We start from the raw sequence: 24,600 nt of genomic DNA, 5'->3' as shown, positions 1-24,600 counted from the left end.
GGGGGTACCTTTCACATGGAGCGCACTCATAAATGCCTGGGAACAGATGGCGGGCTGTGGTCATGTGAAAAAAATCTAACATTAAGGCAGTTCCCCAACTTAGCTGTACTGCACACAGTGTGAAGGCTCAGCTCCGTCATCTGAAAGTACTATTCTGTGTATAACTAAATGTAGGTTGCATTAGGAGCAAAGTGCTGAGCTTTCACCCGCTCCACCAGTCCAGTGTACTTCTGATACCTCACTCCTAGGGTTAGGACCTGGGATTGGACCTGGGACCTCTGGTGTGTCTGGTGGTGACTTGCTGAGCCACCTGAAATGCTGGACAGCTCCTTGGACAGTTCCTTGGATGATCGTGTCTTGAATCTTGTTTGCCTTGAACCTTGAACCCTTTGCTCCTCCCATGAACCTCCTGATTTAAGCCATGTCCCTGCACTTCCTGGTTGCCAGAATATTGTGCCTTCACCACCCAATATCTTGCCCCTTTCTCTCCTGCTCCTGACCGTATCTTTGCTACCATTCGCTACCGACATTTGGCTTGTCCCCAGACTTTGCTTCTGCTGAATCCCAACTTGCAACTATTTGTTACCGACTTTTGGCTCGTCCCCCAGCTACGCTTCTGCTTGATCCCTACCTGTTATATCTGCTTCCGGACCCCAGCTTGCTCACCTCCTGGTGGGGCTATCCTGGGGACCGCGACCCGACAATAGCAGAAAAGCCCATCTCCACCATCAGGAGCTCTGGTGAATACCGGTTAGTGCTTAGACCCCGCACCTCAGGTGAACCTGTGTCATCAGCCTGGGTGACCTGTGTAAATACCTGCTCTGCTGCTATAGCTACTGGCCTCTGAGCCTGACTCCAGACCTTGACACCTAGTAACAGAATGGGGTGCTGCCATGCACCTAGTGTAGACCTTATGTGTGCACTTGTTAACTCCTTTCTTGTACCTTGTTTTGGTTGCTACTGGAAACCGACTGCTAGGAAGGGAGCCAGAACATCAACCCCCTCGCTACCAGAGGGCATGTCACCTTTAGCAAGTACCACGCCTAATGACTGTTTGCTTTATGTCTTGAGCTAGTACTTGGTTACTCATGGCAACTACGTTCTTTCTCCTTGTCTTGCTAAGGCTCTGTTCACACCTAGGCGTATATACGCCTGAAGCGCGACGCCGCAGCAGCCCCTAAGACGCTGGAGGGATGATTTTACATTGCCCTCTATGGAGATGGTTCACATCTCCACGCCGAACGCGTACGCCTGCCGCCTGAAAACAAGTCCCGGACCTTTTTTTCAGGCGGCGTTCGGCATAGGAGATGTGGACCTGGGGGTAAGCTGCATTCACAATCGCGGCGTTTTGTTGCCGCAAATCGCGGTACAAAATTCCGCAATTTGTCGCCGCAATTCGCGATTAGGTACACCAAGGTGTGAATGCAGCCTAAGTTAGCCCTTTGTAGCAGCTGAACTCCGTAAACTTTTGTGCTTTACAGACTCTTTTGATACACCAGAGCCAACATGCACCTAGGGTTGCCACCTCATCCCTTTAAACCCGAACACATATGAATTACATGGGTTTTGAGGCTAATTTAATGCAGGAAAGGCACCAAGTGAGTTTAATTACCACCTTAATCAGCCACAGAACCTGTGTAATTAATATGTTTTCGGGTTTAAAGGGATGAGGTGGCAACCCTACATGCACCCCTGTGAATAACTTCATACCAGGCTCAAAACAGTTGATACAACTGTACTTAAAAGTTCTTCAGCGATACAGTTGAATGTGAACAAGTCAAGTCCATTTCCTAACCATAACTATAACAGGCTCACCTATAAAAGGTAGAAATCAATCTGGGTGTTTCCCATGCCTTCATGATCCCCGGAACCCTAGTGCCTTCTCCACACCATTTCACAGCATGCTTTGGCTCGAGAGTTGACAAAGCAGCAGCCGCCCTTGAATCCAGACTTTTCCCATATTTAATTTACTGTTGAGTAGGTTGGATCCAAAAAGCCCGGGAACTGAGCATGCACATGTAGCGCTCACCCCCGAAGGAGCCGATGGATAGTTTGGGATCGGCGTATTAAGTTACCCTCTTTTTTGGTCTAGGGGTGACACCTGTGAGTGTAGGTACAGAGCGAGTGTCCAGACATCAATTAAGTTTTCAATGCTTTATTCCAAGGCCCAACATCAACATGGCACACAATAGAAAAAGGTTGATGAGCATAGAGAGAACTTTAGTATCAGGCCTTGGATATGAAAGAGAGCAAGCCTGCTCTCGGTAATAATTTAGCTCAGTTCTTCGCCACTCCAGCTAGAGTGGGTAAAGTGCCCCCGGACAGGCGGTTATCTCAGGCCTGGCAGCCGGAGCGCCACTTGCAAATCACTGGGAGGAATAGAACTCTGCCACAGGCCCGACTCAAGGCCTCTGCCACAGGCTTAACGATTTTAGATATGAGGGATTGAATGGAGCTAATCCTCCCAGTTGACCAATTGACAGCTTTAGTGTACCTGTCATGCAACGTGATGACCGGATCCCCGATGGTTCGTCTAGGCCTCCTGGACAACCTCTATCTCTAGGTTCTCCCCGAGCCGTTCCCCCACCGTGCAGCTCTCAGCTTAGGATCCTCTTAATGAAGGTCTGGGACCCAGCAAGTCGCTGGGGCCCCTCTCAATGTCAGGGTGAAGCTCCACATGGTGCGCAACTTCGGTCAAGTAGACCACGGTGGCGGGACCCATGGATGCGCGTACCCTGAAGGTGGATACCGCACCTGGAACTCGGGCCCTGCACAGAACAGAACATGGCGGTTGCCACAGATATACCCCCCCCAGCACGCCCAAAGAGGGAAACACTCCTCTGATTGGCTGCTGGGGAAGGTGGGTCTGTCAGGACCCCTCTAGCGCCACCTGTCGCCCAGGGGTGGTAACACACCCCTGGAGCGCAGACTGACCTACAGGACAGTTCTGAATCGGCAACAGCCCAAATTTCAATAGATTGTGAATGGGAGTAAACTAACTCTCCCGCTCCCATTAACTTAACGCCCATACTGAAAGTAAGGGGGCGCTACACACACTTAACCCCTTCCCCCTCTCAGCTTAGAGACAGCCACTAACTAACTAGTGCAGCAATAAACAACCTACTTACACGTGGACCTCCATGTCATTGAGTTCAAGCGTTTCCAGTGAAGGGTACTGTTAATACTACAGAATACAAAGATATTTTAGACAATTGTCCTCTTCCAACCGTGTGGGAATAATTTGGAGATGGCCCTTTTCCGTTCCCTGTGCACAAAGCCAGCTCCACAAAGAGTGGATTAGTATGGTGTAAAATCCTCTGTTACATGGTGGTCAGTGCAAATTCCCCCTCAGATTGCTGGTCATTGAAAATTCCCCATTACATTGGTGGTCAGTGTAGAATCCCCCACTACAGTATATACTGTACTTTCCAGCTTTGCTTCGCATGATTCAGAATTTGCCAGAGTGTACTGCCTAATAACTAATCGCATCTCCCCCCCCCCCCCCCCCACCACTGCCACTGATACTATCAACCTCCCAGCATTGCCTCTGATCCATGGAGTCCTAGGATCGCTAGAAATTTTCTGTCTATTGATGGGGAACCTCTGATGTGAAGGGAGTCACCTGATGTAAAGGGGGACTTTGATGTGATGGGGGACTTCTGATGTGAAGAAGGGCTCCGATGTGATGGGGGGGGGGGGCTCTGATGTGAAGGGGGGCTTTGCTGTGATGGGGGGACCTCTGGTGTTAAGATGAGACTTACAATGTGATTGATGATCCTCTGATGTGAAGGGGGACTTCTGATGTGAAGAAGGGCTCTGATGTGATGGGGGGGGGGGGGGGGGGCTCTGATGTGAAGGGGGCTTTGCTGTGATGGGGGGACCTCTAATGTGAAGAGGGGATTTGCTGTGATGGGGGGACCTCTGGTGTTAAGGTGAGACCTCCAATGTGATTGATGGTACTCTGATGTGAAGGGGGACTTTGATGTAATGGGGGACTTCTGATGTGAAGAGGGGCTCTGATGTGATGGCGGGACCTTCGATGTGAAGGGGGAGGCTCTAATGTGACGGGGAGACCTCTAATGTGAAGAGGGGATTTGTTGTGATGGGGGGGACCTCTGGTGTTAAGGTGAGACCTCCAATGTGATTGATGGTCCTCTGATGTGAAGGGGGACTTTGATGTAATGGGGGACTTCTGATGTGAAGAGGGGCTCTGATGTGATGGGGGTCCTTGGATGTGAAGGTTCTAATGTGATGGGGGGACCTCGGATGTGAAAGGGGAGGCTCTAATGTGATGGGGAGACCTCTGATGTGAAGGGGGGCTTTGCTGTGATGGGGGGACCTCTGGTGTTAAGGTGAGTCCTCCAATGTGATTGATGATCCTCTGATGTGAAGGGAGACTTTAATGTGATGGGGGACTTCTGATGTGAAGAAGGGCTCTGATGTGATGGGGGGACCTCGGATGTGAAAGGGGAGGCTCTAATGTGATGGAGAGACCTCTGATGTGAAGGGGGGGCTTTGTTGTGATGGGGGGACCTCTGGTGTTAAGGTGAGACCTCCAATGTGATTGATGATCCTCTGATGTGAAGGGAGACTTTGATGTGATGGGGGACTTCTGATGTGAAGAAGGGCTCTGATGTGATGGGGGGACCTCGGATGTGAAAGGGGAGGCTCTAATGTGATGGGGAGACCTCTGATGTGAAGGGGGCTTTGCTGTGATGGGGGGACCTCTGGTGTTAAGGTGAGACCTCCAATGGGATTGATGGTACTCTGATGTGAAGGGGGACTTTGATGTGATGGGGGACTTCTGATGTGAAGAAGGGCTCTGACGTGATGGGGGACCTCTGATGTGAAGGGGGAGGCTCTAATGTGACGGGGAAACCTCTGATGTGAAGGGGGGCTTTGCTGTGATGGGGGGACCTCTGGTGTTGAGGTGAGACCTCCAATGTGATTGATGGTCCTGTGATGTGAAGGGGGACTTTGATGTGAAGGGGGACTTCTGATGTGAAGAAGGGCTCTGACGTGATGGGGGGACCTCTGATGTGAAGGGGGAGGCTCTAATGTGATGGGGAGACCTCTGATGTGAAGGGGGGCTTTGCTGTGATGGGGGGACCTCTGGTGTTAAGGTGAGACCTCCAATGTGATTGATGATCCTCTGATGTGAAGGGGGACTTCTGATGTGAAGAAAGGCTCTGATGTGATGGGGGTCCTCGGATGTGAAGGGGGAGGCTCTAATGTGATGGGGAGACCTCTAATGTGAAGGGGGGCTTTGCTGTGATGGGGGGACCTCTGATGTAAAGGGGGGCTCTTATATGATGGGGATCGTCTGATGTGAAGGAGGCTCTGATGTGATGTATGGTCCTTTGATGTGAAGTGGGGCTCTGGTCTGATGGGGGACTTCTGGAGTGACGGAGGTCCTCTTTTGTGAAGGAGGAAACTCTGATGAGATGGGGGGGCCTTCGATGTAAAGGGGGGCTTCTAATGTAATGTTAATTTCATCAAGGAGGATGTGTGCATTGTCCCAGGCTCAGGTTTTCTGTTGATGAGTAACATTTATGTCTTTTACATTTTATATCGGCGTGCCTCAAAATGTTGCATACTTTTAAGAGTATCACGACTCAAAAAAGGTTGAGAAACGCTGATCTATTGTAATCCAGATGTTCCGCATTGGTTTGCAAATTTGTATCCGTTGAGTAAGTTCCCAGCTAGTCCACGTTTAATAATGCCACCACGGGCTGGTCCCTGTGTTCCGATGTAAAAGCATGGTCTGCCCTCTACAAAGCTCTAAGTGTAAAAGGGAAAAATGAAAACTGTAATTGTCCTTCCCATAAGCTGCGCAGAAAATGATTTACTTAAACAACGGAGTGGGCTTAGGGCAGGGGATTCCCAGCAGGCTCTCATGGAGCCTTTTGTGTCTGTCACTTTGGCTTAACAATAACAGCATTTTTTTTAATATAATGAATGATTTAGTCCAGCTACTTATTCTTTTACACGTTGCTTCCTGCAGCCCCGCTACGCGTATTTTAATTTATATTTCCTCGCTGTATTTACTAGGAAAAGCTACATTTAGACATGAACCTCATTATCTTGCAAGACAAACTGGAAAATATTAAACTATGTCGCATTTTTTTTTCATTTTTTATTGGGGGAAAAAAAAGAATTGTCTAAGTGTTAATTGTGCTTCATTTACATAAAAAAGGTCATACGGTGCGCCAGAATTAAGGCCGCGTCAGACACAATTATTCAAGTCATCTTAAAAGGAAAACTCTGGGGAGAGGCATTCGTAGGTTGCCATTGTTAAAGTCAATCTAAACCCAATCGCTGAAGTCTTAGAAAAAGCCTTTGCGTGTTAATGTCATTCTAAAAAACGTTTTTTTTTATTTTTTTCATCTTTTTAACTTTGCAGCTTTTATTAAAGTAATAACTGGCGATTCTGCTAGGGTTGCCACCTTTTCTTCAAGCCAAACCCGAACACTTTAGCGGCCTGGGACACTTTGGGTGCCCCAATGAGAATAGTAATGCGGTGCACATAGCGTGTCACAGTGAACAGTGGGTGTTGCCAAATTGCACTTGCTGATGTCATTGCCCTGCCCCCTCAGTTATGCCTAACCTGCCCGTAAACAGCCGCCCACAGCCCCGGACGGCAACAGATTTGTGTGTGACTATCTTGGTTACTTGGGGAGCCACAGCCCGGTCTGAATAATGTGTCCGGGTTTCAGTCTGCCTGAAACCCGGACACATGATTCAAAACCTGGACTGTCCGGGTGAATCCCGGACAGGTGGCAACCCTAGATCCTGCTTTGAAGGTCCTTGCTTAGGCACTTCTTGTCAAGGGGTGACAACTAGATATGTGCATTCCCGTTCGTACGAATGTTATTTTCGTACAAAAATGTTCATTTTCGTACCCGCGGAATAATGTGTACATACGAAAAAATTAAAGCACCAAAATACGAAAACGACGGGATTACGAATGAGCAGCATAACGAACAACCGCAAATACGAACGAACGATCCGACAAAAATACGACAAAACGAAAACGGCAAAAGAACGAAAATGACATCTATAACAAAAGATTTGCACTCTGTATTTTGTTTGAATCCTTTTTCTGTTCGTATTTTCAGTCGTATGTTCACACGACATCCACAACAAAAGATTTGCATTCTGTATTTTGAATTCCTTTTTTCTGTTCGTATTTTGGATTCAAAATACAGAATGCAAATCTTTTGTTACAGATGTCATTTTCGTTTTTTGGAATGGGCAGTGAGTGTAGTTAGTGAAGCAGCTTCTCTTTTGTGCTGAGTAGTACAGTAAAGCCAAATAAACTTTTCTGTGGATTTTCATCTGAAGGGAGATCAGTTGGCCAGACTTTTGAACCCAAAAATGGTTTTCTGATGGAGTTTAAAAACGAACAAATTTTCTGAGAACGAACGGAAAACGATCGTTTTTATGTTTGTTGTTAAAAAAGTCTGACCAAGTGTATGGGGCTTAACAATCTTTAATATGGATGAGCCGCGTGTTGAAAGTGCTGCGAATCCCGCAATATATTTACGAAAGTACAAATTGTTATAGATGTCACATGAACATACGACTGAAAATACGAACAGAAAAAGGAATTCAAAATACAGAATGCAAATCATTGACGAAAATTCACGAAAATTATTGTCTAACAAGTAACGAACATGAATTAAACAGAATAACGAACCATCCCGCATGTACGAAAATAAAACGGTAACGAAAATACGAAACGATCGGAATACGAAAAAATCTCGTCGTACGAAGAACGAACGGGAACGAACAGGAAAACGGGCGTCTTACGAAAAACGAACGGAAACGAACCTACGGAACTATACGAAACGGAACAAAAAAAACAATTTTTTTTCCTGTGCACATGTCTAGTGACAACCATGTCCCAGTTGAGCTCTTGTGTCATCACCACTGTCCCATGACCCCCTGGTTGAGAGTACAAGCAGCTGGGCCAACAAACACATTTTACAGGCATAGACCCCTGTTGTCACTACTAGAAAGCTGCAAAGCAATGATGTGCAGCCCGCGTGGATGCAGGCAGACGGGAAATGGCTGAAAGAGGCTTGAGAAGATAGGAAGCCATGAGAAATATTTTGTGAGTTAGGCCTCGTCGTAAATGAAACATCGTTTTCCTCGACGAGTTCCTTGTCAGGCTTGTCGAGAAACTTGACAAGCTTTCTTTGCGTACACACTGTCAAGACAAAATCTCGTTGTTCTCAAACGCGGTGACGTACAACACATACGACGGCAGGGGAAGTTCGATTCCACTGGCACAACCCTTGGGGCTGCTTTTGCTAATCTCGTGTTACCGCGTGTTAAGTAAAAGTTTGGTAAGAGACGATTTGCACTTTTCAGACTGTTACAGCGCGACAAATGTGCTATCTCCATTACAAACGCTACTTTTACTGAAGGTGCGCTCCCATCTCATACTTTATTCTGAGCATGCTCGGGTTTCTTAGCATACACACGAACGTGTTTCTCGTCAAAAACCAGCCCGACGAGAAACACGACGAGGAAATTGAGACTCCCGACGAGGAAAAAGAGAACTTGTTCTCTTTTTTTCTCATCGAGTTCCTCAACAGTTTTCTCTATGAAAAACATACACACGACCGTTTTCCTCGGCAAAAAAGCTCTGCCACCAAGTTTCTTGATGGATTCTGTCGAGGAAATCGGTCGTGTGTACGAGGCCTTAGGCTTGAATTAACTGTTCTTTTGACTTCACAGTTTAACATGTGTATGGTACAATATTTTCTTTTGTGTTTTGAATGTAGAGGTGCCCGAAATGTATTCTTCAACTAAATCAATTAGCCATCAATATTGGTTGGTCTAAACAGGCTTCCGCTGAAAAGGGAACGCTGTGTGGCTTGGCCTATGACATCATCACTTTTCTCTAGTGAATGGATAGGCTTCACTCTCACTGATGTCACCAGTCTCTAATGAATGGTTAGCTTGATTGTTCAGTGATATCACTGATATTTATTTGGTTAAGTTACACCAGGGGTGGCCAAATAGTGGCCCGGAGGCCACATGTTGCCCACGGAGCCCTCTGATGTGGCCCGCGGCCTTCTGCTCTGGAATAGTGGGTTGGCAAGCCCAGATCGCAGGTTGCCGACCAGCCATACCACAGAATCAGTGTTGTGAATGAAGCTGGTGGTAGAGGAAGAAAGCGGCTGTGGACCAGAGCCCCATAAGCCGATGCTTCCTCTACAGTGCCAGCTTTGCCACAGGGGGAGTCTATAGCAAAGTTCAGCTAACCCGCAGGATAGACACAGGTGCACTACGCTGCACTCGCAGATGTCCATTTATGTTTACCTCCAATCCCAAAAACAGAAGGGAATTCGTCCCCTTCCATCTGGGCAGATCGGAGGGCCTATAGAGTAGCCGTGACCTGTCATCCACCCGCTCCCCTCTTTGTGGCCCGCGACTGGTTACCAAGGTGATATGATTAAACCTTTTTATTTTAAGATTATACAAATTGATAGGGGGTGTACCATCGTCCTAGTATTATGGAATAAATAGAGGGGTCTCAAGGATTCCCCAATGAACCCTGAAACTCCAGTGGAATAATGTGGGCAGGGAGGACTATACCGGTACTTGATAATTAGGTTCAAAAGCCAGGCTTTTGAACCTAATTATCAAGTACCGGTATAGTCCTCCCTGCCCACATTATTCCACTGGAGTTTCAGGGTTCATTGGGGAATCCTTGAGACCCCTCTGGTTACCAAGGTGCTTAAGTGGCCCTCACTATTCAAAAGGTTGGGCACCCCTGAGTTACACTCTCAGTGATATCCCCAGTTTCTAGTCAATGGATATGCTGCATTCTCAGTGACATCAATGGTCTCTAGTGATTGGATAGGCTGTATTCCCAGTGATATCACCAGTCGCTAGTGATTGGATAAGCTGCATTCTTAGTAAAGTCACTGGTCTCTAGTGATTGGATAGGCTGCATTCTCAGTGATGTCACTGGTCTCTGGTGAATGGATAGGCTGCATTCTCAGTGATGTCACTGGTCTCTAGTGATTGGATAGGCTGCATTCTCAGTGATGTCACTGGTCTCTGGTGAATGGATAGGCTGCATTCTTAGTGATGTCACTGATCTCTGCTGAATGGATAGGCTGCATTCTCAGTGATGTCACTGGTCTCTGGTGAATGGATAGGCTGCATTCTCAGTGATGTCACTGATCTCTGGTGAATGGATAGGCTGCATTCTCAGTGATGTCACTGGTCTCTGGTGAATGGATAGGCTGCATTCTCAGTGATGTCACTGATCTCTGGTGAATGGATAGGCTGCATTCTCAGTGATGTCACTGGTCTCTGGTGAATGGATAGGCTGCATTTTCAGTGATGTCACTGGTCTCTGGTGAATAGATAGGCTGCATTCTCAGTGATGTCGCTGGTCTCTGGTGAATGTATAGGCTGCATTCTCAGTGACGTCACTGATCTCTGCTGAGTGGATAGGCTGCATTCTCAGTGATGTCACTGGTCTCTGGTGAATGGATAGGCTGCATTCTCAGTGATGTCACTGATCTCTGCTGAATGGATAGGTTGCTTTCTGATGAATGGATAGGTTGCATTCTCAGTGATGTCACTGATCTCTGGTGAATGGATAGGCTGCATTTTCAGTGATGTCACTGGTCTCTGGTGAATAGATAGGCTGCATTCTCAGTGATGTCACTGGTCTTTGGTGAATGGATAGGCTGCATTCTCAGTGATGTCACTGTTCTCTGCTGAATGGATAGGCTGCATTCTCAGTGATGTCACTGGCCTTTGGTGAATAGATAGGCTGCATTCTCAGTGATGTCACTGGTCTTTGGTGAATGGACAGACTGCATTCTCAGTGATGTCACTGGTCTCTGGTGAATGGATAGGCTGCATTCTCAGTGATGTCACTGATCTCTGCTGAATGGATAGGCTGCATTCTCAGTGATGTCACTGGTCTCTGGTGAATGGACAGGCTGCATTCTTAGTGATGTCACTGATCTCTGCTGAATGGATAGGCTGCATTCTTAGTGATGTCACTGGTCTCTGCTGAATGGATAGGCTGCATTCTCAGTGATGTCACTGGTCTCTGGTGAATGGATAGGCTGCATTCTCAGTGATGTCACTGGTCTCTGGTGAATAGATAGACTGCATTCTCAGTGATGTCACTGGTCTCTGGTGAATAGATAGGCTACATTCTCAGTGATGTCACTGGTCTCTGGTGAATGGATAGGCTGCATTCTCAGTGATGTCACTGGTCTCTGGTGAATGGATAGGCTGCATTCTCAGTGATGTCAGTGGTCTGGTGAATGGATAGGCTGCATTCTCAGTGATGTCAGTGGTCTGGTGAATGGATAGACTGCATTCTCAGTGATGTCACTGGTCTCTGGTGAATAGATAGGCTACATTCTCAGTGATGTCACTGGTCTCTGGTGAATGGATAGGCTGCATTCTCAGTGATGTCACTGGTCTCTGGTGAATGGATAGGCTGCATTCTCAGTGATGTCAGTGGTCTGGTGAATGGATAGGCTGCATTCTCAGTGATGTCAGTGGTCTGGTGAATGGATATGCTGGATTCTCAGTGATGTCACTGGTCTCTGATGAATGGATAGGCTGCATTCTAAGTGATATCACTAGCTCTATGCGGAATATTTATTAAACAATTTATACATCTTCACTGACACTTTTCTGAAATATGCCTTTTTTGGGTCAGTACTGAGACTATACAATAGTTTGCCTGAAGATTTAATTTCAATATGTCATAATATATTGAGTATGTTTAACAGCAGCAAGTGATAGAGAGAATATTTTATGGACTCAGAGGGTTCTGTTATAAATTCTGCGTCTGCTTTGGGGACCACACTGTGTTTTTCGATCTCTGGCCGAGAGGTAGATAATAGTCCATTTTATTGTACAAATCGCCCAGCGGGTACAGTGTACGTGTTGTATGCTCCTATTGATTTGCTATTACAGTGAGCTGCGGATTGTTCGGCTCCTTCATCACCCAGACTCTGCTGGCTATTGGACGTGCGCAGAAAAAATTGCGTCATGATTTGGGATCTGTCATATTAGGTGACCAAGTATCATACACCAACTCTTTATGTTGTCATATAAAAGAGCTATTTTGGATGTTTTGCATTCATAATCATGCTCATATTTGTATCATGTGATCACCATAAAAATTTAAAACAGAGCTACAGCCATTAACCACTTGCTTACTGGTCACCTAACCCCCCTCCTGCCCAGACCAATTTTCAGCTTTCAGCGCTGTCGCACTTTGAATGACAATTGCACGGTCATGCAACGCTGCACCCAAATGAAATTTTTATCATTTTTCCCCACAAATACAGCTTTCTTCTCCTCTGTGGTTTTTATTTTTTGTTAAAAAATGTAAAAGACAGAGTCCCGGGTTCACAAAGAGTTACGCCGGCGTATCAGTAGATACGCCGACGTAACTCGGAATCTAAGCCGTCGTAAGTTTAAGTGTATTCTCAAACTGAGATACACTTAAACCTACCTAAGATACGACGGCCTGCGCCGTCGTATCTTAGGGTGCAATTTTTCCGCTGGCCGCTAGGTGGCGCTTTCGTTGATTTCGGCGTAGAATGTGTAAATGACTAGATACGCCGATTCACGAACGTACGCTTGCCCGTCGCAGTAAAGATACGCCGTTTCCGTAAGAGGTACGCCGGCGTAAAGATAAAGCTGCCCCCTAGGTGGCCTAGCCAATGTTAAGTATGGCCGTCGTTCCCGCGTCGAAATGTGAAAATTGTACGCCGTTTGCGTAAGTCGTCCGTGAATGGGGCTGGACGTAATTTACGTTCACGTCAAAACCAATACGTCCTTGCGTCGTACTTTGGAGCAATGCACACTGGGATATGTACACGGACGGCGCATGCGCCGTTCGTAAAAAACGTCAATCACGTCCGGTCACCAATCATTTACATAAAACACGCCCCCCTCATCCTCATTTAAATTAGGCGCGCTTACGCCATAACTTAGGAGGCAAGTGCTTTGTGAATACAGCACTTGCCTCTCTGACTTAAGGCGGCATAGCGTAAATACGATACGCTACGCCGCCGTAAAAATGCGCCGATCTACGTGAATCTAGGCCCGATTTTTTTCTTTAATTAGATATTTTTCGATTTTGTTATAAAATTTTGCAAACGGGTAATTTTTCATTGATGTACGCTGATGAGGCTGCACTGATAGGCACTGATGGGCTGCATTGATGTGCACCGATAATGGCGGCACTGATAAGCGGCACTGAGAGGTGGCACTGATGGGTGGCACTAAAGGGCATTGATAGGTGGCACTGGTGGGCACTGAGAAGTGGCACTAATAGGTGGCATTGATAGATGGCACTGATAGGTGGCAGTGATGGGCACTGATAGGTGGCAGTGATGGGCACTGATGAGGGGCAATAATGGCACCGATCCGTTACACTGATAGGTAGCATTACTAGGTGGCACTGATTGGCATCACAGGTGGGCATTGATAGGTGGCACTGTGGGCACTGGCAGGTGGCAATGGCAGGTGGGCACTGGCAGGCGGTATTTTTGGGCACAGAGGAGGCAGATGTGCCTCCTTTCTCTTCAGGACCGATGTCCCTTGTAAACAAGCCGGTGATCAGCTTTTTTTTCTCCTTACGCTGTTAGTGTGAGGAGAAAAAAAAAACGATTACAGATCCTTTGTTTACATCATGTGATCAGCTGTCATTGGCTAACAGCTGATCACATGGTAAGGAGGACGGGACCGGCCCCTTACACGGATCTATGATCTCAGTGACTCTGTGATCACAGCACACGCGTGCCCTGCAGGGTGCGCGCGTTGCGCGTGCAAAGGGGAGGATGTCTATTGACGTCCTCCCGGATATTCAGGCCTGCGCTGTAGCCATCATTTGACTATAGCGCGGGCCTCTAGTGGTTAAATAAGCTCCTTAACTAAAGGCAGACTGTTCTGTGAAGGTGGCAACACCTATGATCACATACTCTATAGAGTGCCCCAAAACCCAGGGAACAATAATATGTAAATAACGACTTCAATTGCTAAGTCATTGATGAAATTACGTATTTTTATTTATATGTTAGAGTTCCCCAGCCTTCCAGACTTTAAAGGGTATGTAATGATATGTGCAGGCACCTTTAGGTGACATGACTGAGGCATCCATCCACTAGAGACAATGCCAGATTAAAGTGGTTGTACAGTCTTGTTTTTCTTTTTTCCATAAAAATAACAAACATGTTATACTTACCTCCTCTGTGTAGTTGGTTTTGCACAGAGCAGCCCTCTTCTCTGGTCCCTCTATTGTGCTCTTGTCCCCTCCCTCCTGTCGACTGCCCCCATAGCAAGCTGCTTTCTATGGGGGCACCTGAGCAGAGTGACAGCTCCGTATGTCCATTTAGACACGGAGCCACGGCCCGGACCCACCCCTCTCTCTCCTTATTGATTAACTGGCTTTGATTGACAGCAGTGGGTGCCAATGGCACCACTGCTGTGTCTTAGCCAATCAGGAGGGAGAGTCTTGGATGGCCGAGACACTTGTGGACTTCGCTGGATAGAGATAGGGCTCAGGTGAGTATCAGGGGGGCCAAGGGGGGCTACTGCACGAAGACAGTTTTTTATCTTAATGCAAAGAATGCATATAGGTAGATTCACGTAGATTGGATTAAATTTAGGTCGGCCTAGCCTAGCCTTTTTAGGCTACACCGCCGTAAATTAGTAAGGCTAGTAGTGATTTTCAATCAACTTACCTGCTAATCTACGGCGGCGTAGCCTCAAACGAGCGGGCGTAAGGGCGCCTAATTCAAATGACTTGGAGGGGGGCGTGTTGTATGGAAATGAGGCTTGACCTCACGTTTTTTGACATTTTTTGACACTGCGCATGCGCCGGGCGACTACATTTCCCAGTGCGCATTGCGGCTAAGTACGCCATACGGGCCTATTGATTGCGACATGGACCTAAACGACGTAACTCCCGATTCGCGGACGACTTGCGCAAACGACGTAAAAAATTCGAACCTCGCGGCGGGAACGGCGGCCATACTTTAACATTACTAGTCCACTAGAGCATAGCTCTAACTTTAGGCGGCCTATCCCTTACGGAAACGACGTCATTCGACTGCGTCGGCCTGGCATACGTTCGTGAATCGGCGTATCCCCTCGTTTACATAATCTACGCCGGCCGCAATGGAAGCGCCACCTAGCGGCCATCCGAAAAATTGCAAGCTAAGAAAGAACGGCGCAAGCCGGCCTATCTTAGCTTTGTTTAAGCGTATCTCTGTTTGAGCATACGCTTAAACAAAACGCCGGCGTAGATTCAGAGTTAGGTCGGCTTATCTACTGATAAGCCGGCCTAACTCTTTGTGAATCTACCTAATAGAATGCAAAGAGCCCCTGGGCTACAGTTTGGGCACCTGCAGAGTAGACAGTAGAACTTCTGTCAAGTTTATTGCTGTGTCCCCACTGAGATAAGTTCCTTATAATTCCCTTTTGGTAAGACTAGCCTAAGAAATGAGGATCACAGGTGTCTTCAGGACAGGAATTCACAGACAGGAATAAAATCCAGAAAAGTGTTTACAGGTACAGTCTGTTGTCTCCACTGTAGGTGGTGCTCAACTGCAGAGGCAATGCAGAGGGAGAGGAAGAACATAGTTCCTCTATGGTTTCCTGAGTCACTGGGGCAGCGATCTGATTGGATGTTGATCACCATCTTAGGTTTGGCAGAGTCTATTTAAGACCTTGGCCCCTGGGTTAAGTGCACATTCTGTAAGGACAGGTCACCCATCTGTCAGGGACATTATTAGCGGCAGAGAAAGGATCCAGATGAGTAAGAAAATCATAGGGTTCCACACTCTCCCTAGACACCTTTCCTATTTGGGCTTGGACTGGCCAGGCCGCATTTCGTCCCTCCAGACAGACACTGAAACCAGCTCCGCTACACACTGTTGGCTTCCATGAGTGCTCCCAGTTGGGCCTCCTTCCACCTGATTTGTTGTGGACTGTTCTGCCTTTGATTCAATACAAGCTCCATTTTTTTTGTACCTGGACTGTGGGTGGGTGGGTGTTAGTGCCACCGCACCACGCCCCCCCCCCCCCACAAGCATTTTTCGTTTTCCTTACTTAGCCAACCAATAGTGTTTCTGTTGCCATTTCTGTTTTCAGTAAACCGATTTTTCCTCACTTCCTGTCCCTGGTGTTTCGATGCTGCCCATTAGAACTTTCGGCTGATTTAGTGATTATAACCAATGTTAATTCAAAAGGTAAGGGGGGGGGGGGGGAACAAAAAAGCACTCACATTTGCCAACATCCGAAATATTGAATAAAGGAGGAAATACTACACACTGTAGTGACAAGGCAGACTTTTTAAGGCAATCACGGGGACATACGGGTTTAGAAAAATATACATTTAGTTACAAAAAATACATACAATAAAATACAATGAAAAAATACAAAATATACATTCACGAGCAGTATTTTCTTTTGTCTCCCCTACGCGTTTCACCTAGCGGCTTCTTCAGGACTTGTTTGAGAGAGAGTTTGACAATAAAGTATTGCTAATTTCATAAATCAGTTAGATTGCTAGCCATCCAAGTGCACCGAGGACAAAATAGAGTCACAGATGTACAGGTGGTATATAGCTTGTGAGAAAGCTCAATGCAGCCCAATAAGAAAAGGACGTTTCTTATAGTTGGCAACAGACCGTAGTATATCAAAAATAAATAAGTACGGATAGATTCTGAAATGAAACAAGAACCAGAGTGGACCGGGACCAATAAGGCAATGAGCAGGGGGCAGAGCCAGGATGATATTTAGATCCAAAGAGCAGGCAGCCACGCTGCAATGTCCAACATAGGACAAGCCAAAAAATTGGAAGCCTCAGTAAAGAAGGAATATCATGTGTCCCGGGGGGTAGCCTGTGCTGCTAACTGATTTATGAAATTAGCAATACTTTATTGTCAAACTCTCTCTCAAACTCGTCCTGAAGAAGCCACTAGGCGAAACGCGTAGGCGAGACGAAAGAAAATATTGCTTGTGAATGTATATTTTGTATTTTTTCATTGTATTTTATTGTATGTATTTTTTGTAATTAAATTTATATTTTTCTAAACCCGTATGTCCCAGTGATTGCCTTAAAAAGTCCGCCTTGTCACTACAGTGTGTAGTATTTCCTCCTATAACCAATGTTAGTCACTTTGTCAAAGTCCTAGGTTTGTGACTGCTCCACTTTAATGTTTAAATCCCTCATATATGTGCCTGATTTGTATATTCCTATGTACATGTGGGTAGCCATTTTTCCTCATCTGCTGCCTTGGCTTTCTGCCTCGAAGTAGAATTTACAAAGTGTTTTGTAATGTAATATTGAAATACGGAACAGCAAGCTTGTACCAATGACTGATTATTTTAGGATAAATATTTGCTTATAGAAAATACAAAGCACTTTTCCTGTAAGGTATTAAAAGGAATGACAATTCCCTTTGTAAAGTGGTGTTCTAGCGCTGCCCATTAGCATATGTCCCTATCCGCAGGCTGCTATTGTACAACTGAGACTGTTGGAAATGTTGGCCGGGGTAGCGCGGGGGTAATGGTGGGGGTTATTCTTCCTGCCCCCCCTACTTCATTCTCTTTTCAGAGCAGGAAGAAGGTGAATTATGGATGAAGTGGAAGTGGGGAAACTTTTCTTTACTCCCTCCGAGAAACTCCATTTTGCAAGCAGCTCTTTCCACAATGCACGCTGAGCGCCCATACAAAACCGCCATCAATGGCAGCCTGGGACAGGCAAGCTAATTAACCGCTCTATAAAAGAGTCAGCGCGGCAGACGGTAGAATGGGATTTGTGTGGCCGGAGAGCTGAAATCTTTTCACCCAAATCATAGCTTTGTTTTATTTTAAAAGCACAATTGCTTATTTTGCCCCCATTGGGGGGGGGGGGGGGACATCCTTAAATCTGAACTATAAGCAGATGTAATAATAAAAAAAAGCTAAGTTGATAAATAAATCAATAGTTTAACTAACCAACTTGCTACAGATCTTACAATCCAGTCTTTGTTATATTTGATAGACATGGATCTTTTTTTAAAACTGTAAATATAAAATGATGTCATGTATCTATAAAGGGTAAGAACTATGTTAAAATATACTACTTTATAATTTACATCCTTCTGGTATAACGGGCCAAATCCACAAAGATCCGGCGTAACTTATTTTTTTCCATTAAGTTACACTGCCTTAAAATTTCTACCTAAGTGCCCGATCCACAAAGCACTTACCTAGAAATTTTGGGCTGTGTAACTTAAATTCTGCCGGCGCAAGGCGTTCCTATTTTCATGGGGGCGATTCCCATTTAAATTAGGCGCGCTCCCGCGCCGGCCATACCGCGCATGCTCGTGACGTCATTTTCCCGACGTGCATAGTGCGAAATTACGTGGATTGCGACGGGTCAATAAAGTTGCGTCAGGAAAAAAAAAAGATACGGCGGGAAAAAAAAAATTAAAAATTAAAAAAAAAATCGCGTCGCTGGACAGAAAGGTCTGCTTTTACATGGTGTACTAACTTTACACCTTGTAAAAAGCAGCCCTAATTTTGCGTATGCAAACTAAAACTTACGGAGAAAAAACGAAGCTGAAAAGCTTTGTGGATCTCCGTAAGTGCTAATTTGCATACCCGAGGCGGCATTTCGACACGAAATGCCCCCAGCGGCGGATGCGATACTGCATCCTAAGATCCGGCAGTGTAAGTCCCTTACACATGCCGGATCTTCTGCCTAACTATGGAAAACTGATTCTGTGGATCAGTTCCATAGTTAGGAACAGGCATACGACGGCGTAACAGCAGTTACGCCGTCGTATCCCATTTGTGGATTTGGCCCAATGAGCTTCTACCTGAAATTCTAAGATTATTATTATTGTTATTCATTTCTATTTCTTGTCCCTAGGTCAAAGTCTGGTTCCAGAACCGAAGGACCAAGCAGAAGAAAGACCAGAGCAGGGACTCTGAGAAACGCTCCTCTTCCACCTCCGAATCCTTCGCAACTTGCAATATTTTACGGTTATTGGAGCAAGGTAGACTTTTGTCCGTCCCGGCACCACCCAACTTGCTCTCTCCTAGTCAAAACCCGATGGGCAGCCCATCAGCCAATGGGTCCAGTTTGGGTACTTCGGGAAGCACGTCACCAGGAATAAGCAGTAGCCCTCCTGGAGCCGGAGTTTTCACCCTCCAAGTTCCATCATTAGCTTCTTCAACTTCTCCGAGGCTACCAGCTCCCCTGTGTTTCCCCGGTCCTCTACTGGGAGGCCTCCATGAAATACCAACTGGATATGGACTGGGTAGCTCGGCGTTCGAGCCTTACACCCGCCTGGAGAGAAAAGACAATGTCACCAGCAAAAAGCCAAGTTCTTAAAAGTCATCGTTGACCTCAAAACTGGTGTCAAAGTCCACTTCATTTGCTTCCTGTCCACACACCTAGTGACTGGTCTTGCAAGTAAAAAAAAAAAAAAATATCAAGAAGACTTCTTCAACCAAACGTGTCTAGTCGTGTGTGTGTGTGTGCGTGTGGTTGTTTTCACAGTGATGGTGAAATCCAGAAACAGGAAGTACGGAGCATGACGATGACCATGGGGGCACCAGCACATATGTCTGTAGCCAATGTTTAATGATGTGAAATGAATTGTTAATTAAAAACAGAGCAGCTTTTGAGTGTCAGCTCTGTAGTCCAGGTCAGTGGTGTTTCACACATTAATTACGTAAGATTCCTGTAGACCACAGATGGCTATCCTTTGGTACTAGAAGTTTGTAAAACTGGGCAGTGTAGGTGGCACAAAAGAGGACAAATGGTAAACTTAAATTTAAGAAGCTCACAGTGGTATGGTGATAGGTAAAAGCTACAAATACAATACGTCATGTGGTTATTAACCAAGCAAGGTCAAATTTGACCTATTGTCCATGAAATTGGTCTTTAAATGGCAAATGCCTCTCCTGATCAACATGTTGACAGATATAATATGAGTGAAAAGACAAATCAAATGGTTCAGTGGCCTGTTTGCTAGTGCAGTCATCGTAACTTATCATTTATGTTCTACAAAAGTATCAGTGTGTACTCATTGAAGAATTGCCCAAAAATATGTATTATGGTTTTAGGAGGTGGAACCGTTTCTGGGAAAAAACATACAAATCGAAAGGTTTCTCTAAACTTAAAGTTGGGGTGTGCAAAAAAATGATGCTTTTGGTTCAGACATACACATTGAAAACCTACTACTGCCCAAAGTGTCTATTGGTTAGCCCTCTTCAATCACATATTTTGACCTTGTACCATACCTTAAAGATATGGTCACAGCCTGGCTGACATTAATAAATAGAGGGTAACAAAAAGGCTGAACTATACCTACCATTTAAATCTCAGATCCTTCCGGATCTCAAGTAAGCAGAATTAGAGGGAGCATAGAGCAGCATTTTCTCCATAAAAGTAAATATCTCAGGCCTTCTATTACTCCATTTTTAGAATTCAAGCATAGGTCCTCTTTATTCCCCAAACAAACCAACTGTTAAATATCTGAGCAAGTATGACTCGTTGTAGGCCTGAAAGTGTATTGAATGTATCATAATACAAAAATCTTACTTGAGTAGGTCTTAGAAACTACAACAAAGTGGCAATGGCTAGGCTCAGACGTAACTCATACGTAGCTCATTTAAAGTCTCTTAAATTATTCTATTTCCTATTCGGAAGTTGACGTTTTAATATGATGCTGTTAAAAATCACATTTAACCTTCTGAATTTAATTATCTTTTTTAAAAATCAAACTAATGTCTGCCATAGCTAATTCTGCTGGTAAAATGCCCTCGGTGCATTTTTATAATGTGTATAAAAGGTTTAAAATTGTCATAGTTGACATATAACAACTTCTCTTACATATGCCGCCCTTTTAGAAAGTATGCATTCATTTGGGATAAAAGTATTCCATCAGAATTTCTTCCATCACAGACCTCCAGGAGATCTACCCATGTATTGGGAAATTCATATTTAATAAAGGCAAATTGTTTTTAATTTAATTTATGGAAATTGAGGCTTGATTTCTAGAGCCTCAATGGATGGAATAAAGGTATTCCATTAGAGTTTCCTCCATCCCATACCTTCAGGAGCTTTACCAATGGATTGGGAGTTAAAATATAAAGAGAATCATTTTTTATTATTAATTTATAATTGGAATACAAAAATCGAGTCTTGAATTTTAGAACCTCAATGGATGGAATAAAAGTATCCCATCAGAATTTCTTCTATCACAGACCTTCAGATGATCTACCGATGGAATGGGAGTATTTAAAGAGAAACTTTTTTTATCTTAATTTATAATTGTAACTGAAAATTGAGCCTTGATTTTTTGAACCTCAATGGATGAATTAAAAGTTTTTCCATCAGAATTTTTTTTCCATTACAGAACTCCAGGTGATCTACCAACTTTGAAGAGAATACGTTTTTGATTTTAATTTATAACATTTATGTGTTGTTCATGATAATTGAGCCTTGATTTCTAGAGCCTCAATGGATAAAATAAAAGTATTCTTTTTTAAAATAATTTCTTCCATCACAGACCTCCAGGAGATCTTCATATCAGAGTCCTCTTCTAATATAAAGAAAATCAGATTTTAATATTATTTTATAATTGTTTATGAAGATTGAGCCTTGATTTCTCGAACCTCAATGGATGGATTAAAGTTACTCCGTCAGAATTTTGTTTCCCCCATCACAGACCTCCGGGAGATCTACCAATGGATTGGTGGTTCAAATATAAAGAGAATCCGTTTTTGATTATAATTTATGATTGTACATGATATTTGAGCCTAGATTTCTCAAACCTCAAAGTCATTAAAGCTGAACTCCAGGCAAGCAGCTAAATACACATCAGAAATATCTACATTGGGTTTGCTTGACCCGTCTATAGATTTGTTATGCTCTGCAGACAGTCTTGTCATCCAACAGAAAACATAGCAAGGGTCGTAACAGCACAGCTTGGACTAAGACACACCCCAAGATGGTTATTGGGCAAGGAAGGAGCAGCAAGACACTAATATTTTACTGTCAGTTTAGCCCAGGAAAAAATGCTTACTGGAACGGAGAGCAGTGTTCACTGTACCAGAAGTTGACAGAGTCTGAGTACTGCTTTATCTCTCAGGCCCCGTACACACGACCGGTTTTCTCGGCAGAATCCAGCAAGAAACTCGATGTGAGACGTATTCTGCCAAGAAAACCGGTCGTGTGTACACTTTTCGCCGAGAAACCCGTCGGGAAACTCGTTGAGCCAAATAGAGAGCATGTTCTCTATTTCCTCGTTGGGCAATGGGAAAATTTGGCTCGACAAGTTTTCTGACAGCCGAACAAGGAACTCGACGAGAAAAACGAAGTGTTTTGCCCGTCGAGTTTCTCGGTCGTGTGTATGGGGCCTCAAGGTATGATTGTTGCTGTACAGGGGATGAGAGGAAGCCAACATAAAGACAAATTCTGGTCCTTACTCTGGCTTTAAAAGTTTTAATTGTTTTAGTACCTTTCTTTTAACCAGTCAAAGCCCAGCTTCGAGCTGGCTAGTCCACCTTCCCAATTTTCACCTCACATCCCCCACTGTAGCACACTTATACCAAAAAATCAATATAACTTTTTATAAGGTATCTTTGGCCTGGTGGCATCACCGGCCCTCATCACCCTTCACTGAATGCTCCTGAAAGTGGCGCCACATAATGACGTAACGCTGCTCTCTACAGCATTCTCCTATGAGCTCAGGGTGGGGAAAGAGCTTTGGCACCCTGGGTTCACAGGAAGTGGACTGAATGATGCAGAGAAAAGTATAGGGGTTGGATTGGTAAGTCTGAGGGGGACAATGCTGCTGATAAGGTGCATATGGGCCTTGCCAAGGTGCTTGCATTCAAATGAAAAACACAGCATTTGAAAAGATAGGTTTGACTATTTTTGCCTGCAAATCTGTCTCAACAGGACATACCAGATCTAAGGAAATGTAGGTCAAACACAGTGTCTGAACTATCATATACTCCACTGAAGTCAGTAGGAATTTGTTTCTCTTGCTGGCAGTAAGATCCTACATAAAATGTTATTTCTACACTGTATGCACGTAATGTTTGTGCTAATGTTACAGGCATATAATGCACAACAGAAATGTACCCTATTTGCTGGAATGTAGTTGGCTCCTGCCTCCTAGTGTCCCTGGTTGTTAGGATGCAAGCCGTATCTGCTGGCAAAAATTATTTGTTAGCACACGACACGTGTGTCTCATGCTGTCTAACCTGGTGGGTCGTGCTGCCTCATTTCCTCAGTTGCTAAGATGCAAGCAGCTCCTGCCATCTAGCTTTCTCAGTTGCTAGTGCACACGTGCTTCATGCTGTCTAGCATCTTCTGTAGCTAGAACGCAGGCGGTTTATGCCCCCTAGATGCTTCGGGTTGCTAGGACACAGATGGTCCCTGCCTCCTAATGCCATTGGTTGCTAGGACGCAGGTGGCTCTTATCACCTGGCTTTCTCAGTTGCTAGGATACATGTGGCTAGTTTCCTTGGTTGCTAGGATGCAGGTGGCTCCTGCAACCCAGCTTCCTCAGTTGCTAGGACACAGGTGGCTCCTGCCGCCTAGCTTCCTCAGTTGCTAGGACACAAGTGGCTTCTGCCACCTAAATTCCTAAGTTGATAGGACACATGTGGCTCATGCTGTCTAGATACCTTGGTTGCTAAGACATAGGCAGCTCCTGCCACTCAGCTTCCTCGGTTGCTTTTACACAAGTTTCTCCTGCCACCTAACTTCCTCAGTTGCTAAGACACATGTGGCTCGTGACGTCTAGATACCTTGGTTGCTAGGACGTAGGCAGCTCCTGCAAGCCAGCTTCCTCGGGTTGCTGGGACAAAGGTGGATCCTGCCACCTAGCTTCCTCAGTTGCTAGGACACATGTGGCCCATGCCTCCTAGCGTCTTTGGTTGGTAGAATGCAGGCGAAACCTAATGTTCTCTGAGTTCTTGGTATTCAGGTCTGTGGATGCAGATTTTTATTTTTTATTTTTACATAGCTGAATGCAGCTCCAGATTACAGGGCTGTGAACCACTGTGTGCATGGACTCATAACATAACATACAGCTGCACTCAGATCTGTAAGAATTACGGGCCAGATTCACGTAGAATTCCGGCGGCGTAACGTATTGCATTTACGTTACACCGCCGCAAGTTTTATGGGCAAGTCCTTGATTCACGAAGCACTTGCCTGTAAACTTGCGGCGGCGTATCGTAAATCCGTCCGACGCAAGCCCGCCTAATTCAAATGGGGCGTGTATCATTTAAATTAGGCGCGTTCCCGCGCCGAACGTACTGAGCATGCTCCGTTTTGAAATTTCCCGCTGTGCTTTGCGCGAAATGACGTCGCACCGACGTCATTTTTTGAACGTCGACGTGAGTTACGTCCTTTCCTATTCACGGATGACTTACGCAAAAAAAAAAAAATTGAAATTCGACGCGGAAACGACGGCCATACTTTAACATGGCAAGTCTAAAGATAGACCACGAAATACCAGCTTTAACTATACGCTGGGATAAGCCGACTAGCGACGACGTAAGAGAATG

At 45.3% G+C, this 24,600-nt stretch overlaps 1 protein-coding gene across 1 annotated transcript in view; it reads left to right on the top strand.

Moving 5' to 3' along the window:
• Positions 1–22,227, top strand: part of VAX2 (ventral anterior homeobox 2) — a 143,063-nt gene extending 120,836 nt beyond the window's left edge. The window contains exon 3 of the mRNA XM_040335527.1: positions 18,935–22,227. Coding sequence (XP_040191461.1) covers positions 18,935–19,399 — 465 coding nt within the window. The 3' untranslated portion in view covers positions 19,400–22,227. The remainder of the gene's footprint in view (positions 1–18,934) is intronic.
• Positions 22,228–24,600: the final 2,373 nt, after the last annotated feature.

Source organism: Rana temporaria, chromosome 1 (assembly GCF_905171775.1).
Source record: "Rana temporaria chromosome 1, aRanTem1.1, whole genome shotgun sequence".
Taxonomy (NCBI): domain Eukaryota; kingdom Metazoa; phylum Chordata; class Amphibia; order Anura; family Ranidae; genus Rana; species Rana temporaria.
This window is presented reverse-complemented; position numbering and strand designations above follow the sequence as displayed.